This window comes from Gracilinanus agilis, chromosome 2, assembly GCF_016433145.1.
Source record: "Gracilinanus agilis isolate LMUSP501 chromosome 2, AgileGrace, whole genome shotgun sequence".
In the NCBI taxonomy this organism is placed as follows: Eukaryota; Metazoa; Chordata; class Mammalia; order Didelphimorphia; family Didelphidae; genus Gracilinanus; species Gracilinanus agilis.
Window position 1 is genome coordinate 41,470,922 of NC_058131.1, and position 12,284 is coordinate 41,483,205.

The 12,284-nt window shown below is 39.4% G+C and overlaps 1 protein-coding gene across 1 annotated transcript in view; it reads left to right on the top strand.

Annotated features, from left to right (window-relative positions):
* HYDIN (HYDIN axonemal central pair apparatus protein) overlaps positions 1-12,284 on the top strand; it is a 417,120-nt gene that overhangs the window by 212,271 nt on the left and 192,565 nt on the right. Inside the window, exons 19-20 of the mRNA XM_044659361.1 lie at positions 3,076-3,219; positions 5,532-5,845. Coding sequence (XP_044515296.1) covers positions 3,076-3,219; positions 5,532-5,845 — 458 coding nt within the window. The remainder of the gene's footprint in view (positions 1-3,075; positions 3,220-5,531; positions 5,846-12,284) is intronic.

Below are 12,284 nucleotides of genomic sequence, written 5' to 3' on the forward strand. Positions count from 1 at the left end.
TCTCTCTCTCTATATATATATATATGTACATATATATATATATATATATATATTCTCTTACCTCCTATCTTAGAACCAATACTAAATATTGATTCCAAGGCAAAAAAAAGAGGTAAGGATAGGCAATTGAAGTTAAGTGACTTGCCCAGGTCACACAGCTAGGAAGTATCTGAGTCCAAATTTGAACCCAGGATCTCCTATCTCCAGACCTTGCTCTCTATACACTGAACCATCTAGCTGCCCCAATTTTCATATACTCAAAATGAATCTGGGATTACACCAATGTGGATATTCTCTCCAATCAATGTCTGCCCATTCTACATGACTCTTGCCCATGCCCACTCCTAAACTCATCACAAGAGAGCCACCTAATGTGCTAGGGACCCTTTTTGCTTTGACCTCATAAGAATAAAAAATAAAAATAGAATACAGGACTTGGAGTCAGGAAGACCTGAGTTCAAGTCTAGATTCAGATACTTACTAGATGTATGCTCCTAGGCAAGTCATTTAATCTCTGCCTCAATTTCCTTAACTGTAAAATAGGGGAAATAATAGCAACTACCTCAAAGGGTTGCTTTTATTTAGATTAGATAATATTTGTAAAGTGCTAAGCAAAGTGCCTGGCACAAAGTAAGCACGTAATAAATGTTAGCCATCATCATTATCAGTATTATTATCATTATCATTCTCCCCATCCACTTCCATGTGGTCATATTCTTTTTTGTCTATATAGTCTAATCCAGTTATCCTCAGTAATTCCTGGTTTGTAGTGTGACATAGTTTACTCACACCCATCATACTGCCTCTCCATTTCCCTCTGAGTGATATTATTTTCAGTTCTTTGGATGCTATAATTTCCCATGACTTACAAGTCATACAGATATACAACACCAGGAGCATATAGATATTAAAAAGATATATCTTCTAGCTGTGTGGCCCTGGGAAAGTCACTTAACACCCATTGTCTCGCCTGTACCACTCAAGACTTAATATTGGTTCTAAGACAGAAGGTAAGGGTTTAAAAAAAGACAGACTTTTTTCATGGTGATGTTTTTGGTTTCCTAAAGGTCATCCAGTCCTCTCCTCTTGTTCAGCTCTGGGCCTTACAGTTTATTTTTGTTGTTGGTGATCTTTTGTTTACTATAGCAATAAATGAACTCTACAACTCTAACTACATCTCAAAGTTTAAACAAGTGTTATTCTTCATCCACTTAGTTTTTCCTATGCTTATTTTTTTAAACCTTACCTTTGAAGGTCTTAGAATCAATAATAAATATTGGTTCTAAGGCAGAAGAATAGTAAGGGCTAGACAGTTGGATTAAATGACTTGCCCAGGGTCACAGAGGGAGGAAATTTCTGAAACCAGATTTGAACCCAGGATCTCCCACCTCTGGGCCTGGCTCTCAATCCATTAAGTCACTTTGTTGCTCCCAGTCTCATATAATTTTCACACACTCATTGGAGATGTTTCTTTGGATGAGAGCCTTTAACATGAAATCCTGCTCTATTGAGTCAAAAAGTTCTTCATAGTCAATGAACAATACACACCATGGGACTTCATGCTTGATCTGCCTTTCAGTCAGTTATGTGATGGTAAATATATGGCTTAGGATAGGATATCTCCTGTGCAATTGTGCCTGTTTATTTTCCCTCATCAAGGATTTCCTTGAAGTTTGGGAAGTTTATTTTTCATAAAAATTGTAAAGAAATGAGAACATATGCCAAGAGTAGTTGTCCATGTTCTCTTGGTCTCCTTTTACAATAATATAAGGTTCTGTTTTCATCTAGAGGGGTGGGGTTACATCTTTCCTTCTTGTAGGTACCTTGGAATCAGCCCGTTGGTGCTGTCCCAGTGGTATCCCCTCTACCACAAAGGTCCTCTCAATAGCCTTAGTCTAGCCAAGCTCCTTCTGCCATCTTTGTCTTCATCAGCACCATCTCTAAGTCCTCTATAAGCTTATATGAGATCATGATGTTATAGTACAAGTGTGGTGGTTCTTCTGGCCTTGATGGTAGAAAGAGTTATAAAAGTCTTTGCAGATATTGTCTATCTTTCATTTGTTTTATTGTCCTTCTAGTTTTGTCCTCAAATTCCCTCGGAATGACTCTGCTCAGTTGGGTCTCCTAGCCAAGTTTTCCTTCAATTGGGTTCACCCTCCACTGCTTTTCTGGGTTTTATGAGGCTATATTGCTCATAATCTTCTGGCATCCTTTGTAAGATTTTATAAATGAGTATATATATTTTAAACTAGTGCTGCTTTGGGCTGTCATATCTCACTCTTTTGCAAGTAAAAATATCTGCTGACTAATGCTTGTTTTAGATCTTTTAGTCTTCCCATTAGGATGATTTCTTTACATCAGGCAAACTTTTGAATGAAGTTTCAGGCTTGAGGTGATTTCTTTTCTTCTTTTCATATTCCTTTGTTGTATTTGATTGTTGTTCAGTCATTTTTCAGTCATGTCCAATCCTTCATGACTACATTTTGGGTTTTCTTGGCCAAGATTCTGGAGTGGTTTGCCATTTCCTTCTCCAGCTCATTCGACAGATGAAGAAACTAAGGCCAATAGGGCTGAGTGATTTACTTAGGGTCACACAGCTAGAAAATGTCTGAGGTTAGATTCAAACTCAAGTTTTCCTGATTCCAGGCCCATGCTCTATCCATTGGGCCTCATAGCTGCCATTTGCTTTAAAGGGTCCAATTAGAGGTTTGATTGCATGTTACACATCCTTTTCCTTTTTCTCCTGGCTTTATATTAGTTGTTTAAAAAAAAGAAAAAGAAAAGCTCTGACCTCTGTTAGAATTGATACAAGCATCAGTTCCAAGGCAGAAGAGCATTAATGGCTAGGCAATGAGGGTTAAGTGACTTTCTCAGGGTCACACAGCTAGGACATATCTGTGGTCAGATTTGAGCCCAGGACTTCCCCTTTCTCCAGGCCTGGCTCTCTAGCCATTGAGCTACCTACCTGCCCCTTGCCTTCGTTTTTATCATTTCTTTCACAAACTGTTAGCTAAGCAGGACAGATAGTTGATGTGTATGCCTACTCATTCATTTTATTTTTCCCAATTGACACAGGAAGCTCAAAGCGAGCTGGAACCAGAATTCAAACCTCTTACCCTAAAAAACGTCTCCTCTCTGCCAGTCCGGGTGATCCTGTCCACCAGAGAGCCCTTCTACCTATGCGACACAGACAAGTCCATTTTGTTCCAGCCCTGTGGGGTAAGCTGACAACCAGCCCTTGAGGAGTGATGTGGGCAAAGGAGAACTGTGAGCCACCTTGCCTGACCCCTAGTCAAAGCACAGAGCCTTTCTGCCGTATGACTGAGGAAGTGACTGGCCATTTGGTTTTTGTGTTTTCAAAATCTTTCTCTTCTGTCTTAGAATGGATACTAAGTTTCAGTTCTAAGGCTGAAGAGTAGTAAGGGCTGGGCATTTGGAGTTGACTTGCCCAGGGTCACTCGTGTAGAAAGTGTCTGAGGCCAGATTGATACCCAAGTCTTCCCATCTCCAGTCCTGGCACTCTATCCATTGAGCCCCTTAGCTGGCCCCATCCATTATTTTAAAACCTAATAAGGTACAGAAGAATCATAGGCAGAAAGCTAATGGAATAGAAAATTAGAAATGATTTCCTATGAAAAAACCCAGCCCAGGCAACTGGACATTTGTCTAAAAACCAAGGGTCATCTACAAGGCTAGTTTCATCACTGCCAGGGGTCAGAAATGCTGGGCGCATTCCGCTTTGCAGATACCACACGTGGTCCCCAAGGATTTTGTCTAAAATACAGGCTCGCCACAATTCCAATAAGACACAAAAGATGGTAGCAGACCCAGCTTTCCACTCAGGGCTAGTTAATGGGAAGTTAGTCTATCATAGGCACTTAATCAGTGTTTATTGATTATCTGATTGATAAAGAGTCATTATCTGGGTCTTTCATCAGATGATCAGTTTTATTACCAGAACTCCCTGGAAGGAGATGTTTCAATATCCCAGTTTTTCAAAACTCAAGTTCAAGAACCCAAGTCTTTCACTTTGCACTAAAAGCAGCTTGATAATTAAATGAAAAAGTGGGGTGGGGGTGGAGGACCTGCTCCTGCTCTGCCTATACCGCCTCACAGGCAGAGATGGTGTGAGACTTCAGGCCATGAGAACATGGAATCAGAGGAAATCTGGGGAGAGAGAAGTCATCGTGTCTAGTCATTTTTTATGGAGAAATTTTACTGTGGACTTTGGCATCCAGAAGAACATAAAGGATTTCAGTTCAAGAGGATGCAGAACAAACACAATCTAGAAAATAAAATAAGGAATTTTGTTATTGTTTAGTTGTTTCAGTCATGTCCGGCCCTTCCTGATCCCATTTGAGGTTTTCTTGGTAAAGATGCTGGATTTATTGGTTTGTCATTTCCTTCTCCAGCTCATTTTATAAATGAAGAAATGGAGACAAGTAGGATGAAGTGGCTTGCCCAGGACCACACAACTAGTTTCTGAGGTTGGATTTGAACTCAGGAAGATGAATGCCCCATCCACTTTGCCACCTAGCTGCTTTGACTAAGAGTTTAGTGACATAACTAAAATGTTTGGTAATTTCTTTGAATCCTAGAAGATGACCCAAACAGTGAAAACTGAAGTATAGATTCAGGATGATAAACATTAGCTAAGAACTTGAATGAACAAATCTATTCTTTCGAGGACTTTTAAAAATTGATCCTTTATCAAATCTGATTTTAAAACATTTCTATCAATTAACTTGTCCTCATTTTCATAGAACAAACATGAGACAGCTAGGTAGTATATGTATATGTAGAATACAAATCCTGCCTCAGAAGCTCACTAGCTGGGTGGCCTTGGGCAGATCACTTTACTTTTTGCCTCAGTTTCCCCATCCCTAAGAAAGGAATAATAATAGCATTTTCATTGTAGGTTATGAGGATCAGGAGAGATATCACATTTGAGATTTTGGTTTTATGAGATTATTCTCTAAAAAAAAGGAACACTATGAAGATATGTTTTGTATGATGATACATGTATAATCTAGATGGAATTGCTGGCCAGTTCTGGGAATGGGGAGGGAAAAGAAAGAGGGAGAAATTTTGGAACAAATAATTTTGGAAAACTTAGGTGGGAATTTGTTATTATATGTATTTGGTAAAATAAAATATATTTACTCCCAAAAAATAGATAATACGTAGTGCTATAAAAATGAGAACTATTATTATTATTATTATTATTATTATTATTTAGTGATATTGGAATTATTTATTTTAGATTCTCCTTCTATCCCTTTATCCTTATAACTTACAATTTATCTTACAACTCTTTTTGTAACCTCATCCCCTTAATTTCCCATACCAAGGTTTCTTTATAGTAGGCTTTCTTTTTATATTCCAAAATTAGATGCAAAACAGATTGAGGTGCATTAAGCTTTTGTTGGTGAGTGCATGGCATGATGGGAAATAGTATGAATACTGGACTGGTTATTCTTAAAACATTACAATGCACAGGATAAAAAATGGCTCACATTTCTTGTCCACAGCCTGTGGAAATGGCCGTTGGGGAAGAGAAGGAACTGTTGATCAAATTTGACCCTTTCATGCGAAATGATTTAAACCAATGGGTAGCAGAAGAAGTCCTCTCCATCAAGTACTTAGAACATCCCCAGGTGGACCAGATGAGTCTGAGGGGAGAAGTACATTTCCCTAACCTCACCTTTGAGACCATGGAATTGGACTTCGGCTGCATCCTGAATGATACTGAGGTGATTCGATACATCCAGATGGTCAACTGCAGCCCCCTGATGGTGAAATTCCGATGGTCCTTCCTCGTGGACAACAAGGAAAACCAGATAAGGTAGTATCTGGCCTGTTTCATCTCTTTTTGGTTTTTCCCTTTCTGTTCCTTCTTTTCTTATTTAGAGTTTGAACCTGGTTCCCTACAGCCCTCATCTTTGCCTTCCTAGGAACCATTCCAGATCCAGATTCAGTGGAATCTCTGGAAGCACCAGAGATTCATTCATTTCAACCAAATGAATGCAGCGCCATCCATGAGGATTTCCCTAATCCTAAATCTGCCCAGTTACAAGGATTATCTTTCTAAAGATACCTAGAATCCTACTGAAGGTTTGGGAGAAATGTCAGTAGGTAGTCTGGAGAGTTCCTTTGATAAGCAAATCAGTCATTCTGATCAAATTCATCAGACCAGGCGATTTTAGCTTACACACTCCCCAAATGGGCTGAGATCTCAGAGATCATCTAGTTCAATGCTGAGTTGCATGCCTTCAGTTACCATTTACTGTTCTTCTAATAATACCACGGGTTTCTCTGAGCCCCAATCCCATATTCTGAGAACAAAGGCCACCATCTTTTATTACCTTTATTTAACAGAGACCAGAGCATTTATATAGCATCTGTTATGTGCTAGGCACTATGCTAAGCATCTGTACCAATTGTTAACAACCCTGTGAAGAAAATCCTATTATTATCCCCATTTTATAGCTGAGGAAGTTGAGGCAAATGGAAGTTAAGTGACTTACCTAGCATCATATAACTAGGAAGTGTTTGAGACCAGATTTGAACTTGGATTTTCCTGACTCTGAACCTATTGCACTACTAGCTACTTCCTATGGCAGATATATCAAATATAAGCTTCTTTGATTTGATGGGAAAATAGCCAAATGAGAGTACAGCAGAGGAAAGTAAAATTTGTAATATTTATATAAATTATATAACAAATATATAAATAACATAATTTAGAATTTGGGAGATAACCCTTTTGTTAAATAAGATTTTAATCCAATTAAAATATAATCCTGAATTTCATTTTAATTTTGAAAATCCTTCTTTGGGAATAAAAAAAAATCTTCCATTTCAAATATTCCTGGGTAGAATTATTTGTCTATTCCAATGTTCACTAGGGTATTGGTGTTTCTGAATACGTCTTTCTTTTCTTTAGGCAACTCAGAGGCAGAGACAGTTTTCAGATTTTAATTAGCCTGACCTTCATTTCCAATGCCCATTGGATCATGAAGGTACTTCATACTCATTTTCCTGACCTGTTAACGCTTCTGTGTGATCCCCGTTTCCTATCTGACAATCAGAGCCTGTTCTGCAGTTCTGTGCCTGTTAATGAAGCGGTCATGTGCTCTCTCTGGTGTCTCCAGTGGGTACCTAATGACCATCCAAGACCTTGCTGGAGTGTGCACCTAGCACTCACCAGAGCCCACACCCATCAGAATACTCATTAAGTAGCCCAGAGAAAACACGAGCAACGTACCAATATACTGCTTTTGTGTTGCATGAAATATTGTCAATATTGAGCATGTTAAATAATTGTGGCAAAGCAAGTTAACCTGGCATAAGGGGCATTACCCATCTGGTTCTGGGGAGTGATATTGCTAGAGCATGGCTTAATGAGTTTTTTCCCCCACTGGGGCCAAAGGACTGTCTTTCTTTTTCTTTTTGGATCTGCAGGACCTGCAATTAAAATGGTGACATTTAAAAACTGTATTTGGTCAAAGCCACTCCATTGTCCTAGTTTGTGTCTGCAGAGGTTGACTGAGATCTCCCTCATGGTTGTCATTCACCTTCTTTGGGACTGAGTGGCATGAGCAAGTGGGGAGTTGGCAGGGAACAAATCCAGAGACTTGGACAGGAGGAGATCTCTCTTCTGAGCTAAGCGGAATGCTCTTCTGCAATCAATCCTAGTTCCTGGCTCTTGTTCTCAGTGCTTCCATGTTAGCAGCATGATCAGCAGGTGTTATCAGTATTTGATTTATGTCTTGAAGGAGAAAAGTAAATAAGCAAATAGAAATATAATATTGCATTTCATAAACTGTAAACAAAAAACCTAGATTCTGTCCTCAGCTCTACCACTGACTTTTTGTTTAAAACCTTCACCTTCTATCTCAGAATCAATATTGTGTATTGGTTACAAAGCAGAAGAGTGGCAAGGGCTGAGCAATGGGAGTTAAGTGACTTGCCCAGGGTCATCCAGCTAGGAAGTGTCTCAGTTCAGATTTGAACCCATGATCTCTTGTATCTGGGTCTGGTTCTCAATCCATTGAGCCACCTAGCTCTGCCATTGACTGTTATTGGAATGGTGTTAAAGCTCTTTGGAATGAATTGGATCCAACCCCTCCTTTAAGCATCCAAGCATGTCACTTCTTTGTAAACACAAAAGGAAATCTCAGTCATGGAACATGTGTTGGGAGCCCTGGATTTCAAGACTAATTCTGCTACATGCTAGTTCGATAACCTTGGGCAAGTCATTTTGGAGGGAGAGGACTCCATTTCCTCATCAACAAAATGAGGATTTTTGATTAGATGATTTTTAATGTCCCTTCCAGTCCCAAAGTTCTGTGATTTTGTGAACCATGATAATAACCATAACAATTATGTTGATAAATATATTCCTAGTATTATTCATTGACTGATAATCTGATAATATTTTGGCCATCATCCAGAGGATAACTCTAATACATGTATGTGTAAGAAAACATGCTAAATCATTTGGGTTTTTTTTTATTTTTCAATGTAAGTAATCTTGACTCATCCAAACTCTCCTCATGGGTCCTGATTTTCAACACTTAAATTATGTGAAGCAACTAGTTATGGGGTTTCATGGAGGGCTAGATTTGCAATCAGAAAGTTCCAAGTTGGAATTCTGCCCCAGATACTACTTTGTGTGATTCTGGGCAAGTCCCTTAACCTCTCTCAGCCTGTTTCCTGCTCTATAAAATGGGGATAATAGTGGCTCCTATATAACTGTGAGGATCAAATGCAACAGCATCTATACAGCCCTTTATAGACCTTAGAGTTTTATATAAGTTAGCAAGCTACTATCTTCATTGTTCTTCCCCGACTCCTGTCCAATTTCTGATGTCTTTCACTTCTATAGTAAGTTTTTACTGGCCTGCCTCTTACGAAATTTCATTTTAAACCTCATAAGATCCTCAGAAGTGGATATGGTGTGTTCATTTTATAACTGAGACAAGGGTCATGGGGTCCAAGTCATGGCGGAGATCATCAGCTGTTTAGTGGGCAGTCCAAAATTGGCCTCAATTCTTCTGACCCCAATGCCAGACCACATGAACACTTTAGGGAGGAGGGAGGAGAAAGAGGTAGCAGTAGAGATTGGTTAAAAGTCTGGATAATATCTACAGATACTCAAAAATACATGTTGGCAAAACATTATCCTTCCTCTTCCTTACATGGCCAACCACCCATTTCTAAATTGAACTTTGAGTTAGGGGGAAAAAAGGTCTTCCTTTTTGCATTTCCTAGCAGAAACTTAGTCATTTTATTTACTGATCAGATTCTTTCTTGTCATAATACACTTAAAACTTTGAGTCTGAGATGCTTAAGAAACCTAGAGATGATGCTGGTAGCACATATGCATGCTAATCCCAGGAGATTCTGAGTCTAAATTGAAAAGCAATTCCCTAATGGGAAGCCAAGAACTTTTTCCTTACTGAGGTCTTCATTCTCAATTGCAAGAACAAATACAGACCCCTGTAGGTGAAGAAGTTTGAAAAAAGTGAGCACCGGATAAAATGAAAGGCTCCTTCCCAGGAATAGCGCACTTAGACTGGAGGAGGAAAAAGTATGTTTTGTGGTGTACCGCAGGATGTATTTATACCAACTCCACTAAGTGACAGTCCAATCACATCTGTATGGAGGGGTCCAGGAAGGGAGAAGCACGGGTCTGAATGCTAGCGCAGGCACATCGTGACAGGAATACATTTCTTTATTGTATTTGTCTCCCTTCAGAAAAGGAACAGCTCGACAGGTCAGCATGATGAGAAAATGATCTCTGTGGAGGATTTGTATGGAGATCACTCAGAGCTTCAATCAGCTTTTCCTTGAAGGGGCCAGACTAGCAATCCTGAATGTCAAAAGGGAAAGAAAATATTGGCTTGTGGGAATGACTCCTTTTCAGGAGTGGTTTCTGAGGACTCAGGAGGAAGTGATACCTTAGAACAAATGGGCAGAGCAGTCATCAAATAAGTCTTTTCTTTTTTTAAACCCTTACCTTCTATCTTAGAAGCAGCTAGATATGATATCTTCATCTTCAAGGTCTTCTAGTGCCAGGGGTTAGGGATTAGAAACTTCAGCACATTAGCCCATAGTGCCCAGAGACTTGAGCAAACTGCACCCAACAGCTTCTGTTCACCCCACTGTTGCTAACTTTCCTCAAATAGCTTCAGGAGGAAAATATGGTTGGGAAATATGCCTCTATGAATGGATATTTAGGTGTACATACTCTACAAGATTATTTTAATAAACACGTGCTCTCCTGGCTCTGGTCCCCAGCTGTCAAGCTTCCTGATTAGGCAGAAATGCCTCCTTTCCATTTAAAGGATGAGTTCTCTTCTCACTTTCAAACTTTGCATTCAAGAATTTGAAAACAAATAATATCAAATATCAAAGAATACATAATATCAAGCCTAGATACACAAATTTTACTGGTTTTCAACTATAGACTGTGTGGATAACTCAACCTGGATGATACCAGGGTCCCTCTTTCTTTTCTTCTCCCAATTCTGTCTTCATCATGATCTCAGAAGGAAAATAGGAAGGAAAGAGATGGATAAGCAACAAGGGATTCGGTAACTCTCTGTAAAGAGCACAAGGACCAGCCCTGGACCTCCCCTATGAGGACCTAGACAAGAGCGGGTACGATGGAATGATGTAAATGGAGAGAAGACACAAGGGATGTTGAGAAGGTGAAATTGATAAGATGTGGTACATGATTAGATGTGGATGCTGAGTAAAGATGAAGATACAAGGCTAACTCTTAAGAATTGCTGGACCTTTGACAAAAATAGGAAAATAAGGAAGAAGAAAAGATAATGAGTTCTCTCTTAGATACTTTGAGTATATGGTCATTAATATAAGTAAGATAGGGAGAACTGTTGAGAATCCAGTTGGAAACACTAGAATTTAGACCAGACTCAAAAAAATCAACAAAATGGTCTGGGTTGAATGAGATGAAACCCTATCAGAAAAGAACAAAAAGTTCTGGATGCTTATCCCTTCTACATTGCAACTTTCCCCACTGTGGTACCGCAGGTTGGCATAAGAAATCAAATGGGAATTTTTGGAGTTTTGTGGAAGCCACAGACAACACATTAAGGCCAGCAGATGACATAGGAAAAAAATTTAGAAACTCAGAAATGCATAAAATATATGTATAGTACTGCATATCAACATATTTGTCTTTTAATACCATAAATATACACAATTTCTTTTACTCTAAGTACCCCATAAAGGAAAAAGAAAAATTCAGGCTTTTTCTCTGGTAAGAAGAGAAAGCCAAAAAATTTCACACAGATTTTCAAGACCCCACAGGGATGCAGCATCCCTAACCCCCATGATGTGGAAAGTATGTCCATACTTATGTGTCAAAAATAAATGTCCCAAACCTGGCAGGGGAATGCAGAGGCTAGACAAGAACTCATAATGTTGATGTTTTTAGTGGATCACAGGCTCAACATGAGTCAATATTGTGATACTGTAAGAACTAGTACTTTCCTCTGCTGGAGGCTATGCCTCTATTAATGGAGCCAAGGAGACCATTAGGTTTTTTTTCTTGGAATATTATGATGTTCCAAAGGGAAAGAACCTAATACTATCCTATCCTCAGCTTCAGTAAGAGACTCAAAGGGTTCCCAATGAAGGAAATGATCATTCTATTCTCTCAAGCCATGGGCCTTTCCAGTTCTAAAAGTCTTATTTCACATTTAGATGGGGGTGATTTGGGCCTTTTCTCCCCTCACAAATTCAACAAATACAGGAAGATTCCTATCTACCCTCCTTGACAGTCAAGAGAACTTTCCCCTGTGATGGGTCTCTCCCTCTCTTCCCAAAATCAATACAGGCATTTCAACTGGGAATAAAGGCTCCCCGGCCTGAGGTTAGGAAGTCAGGAAACCTACACCTGTGTTGAGCTGTAACATTTTCTAAAAACCTAGAGAGTTTCTCTATACTTATGATATTGCCTTAAGATTGGTATCCCCAATGAGGGAAAATAACCTTGGGTTTCTAGAGAATCAGCCCCTGCCTTAGGTCTTCATAGTTCATAGAACTCACAATATCAGAGCATAAATTTAGGAATGCTTCTCCACGTTATGGCTCTGCACCTTGTCATTCCCTGGTTCTGGCTTTTCTGATCCTTTCCTGCCCACTCCTCCCTCTCCCCCAACCTTCACTAGGTACTCCCAACCATCCACTGCTACTACCTTCAACGAATGACATTGTTCTCTCTCTCTCTCTCTCTCTCTCTCTCTCTC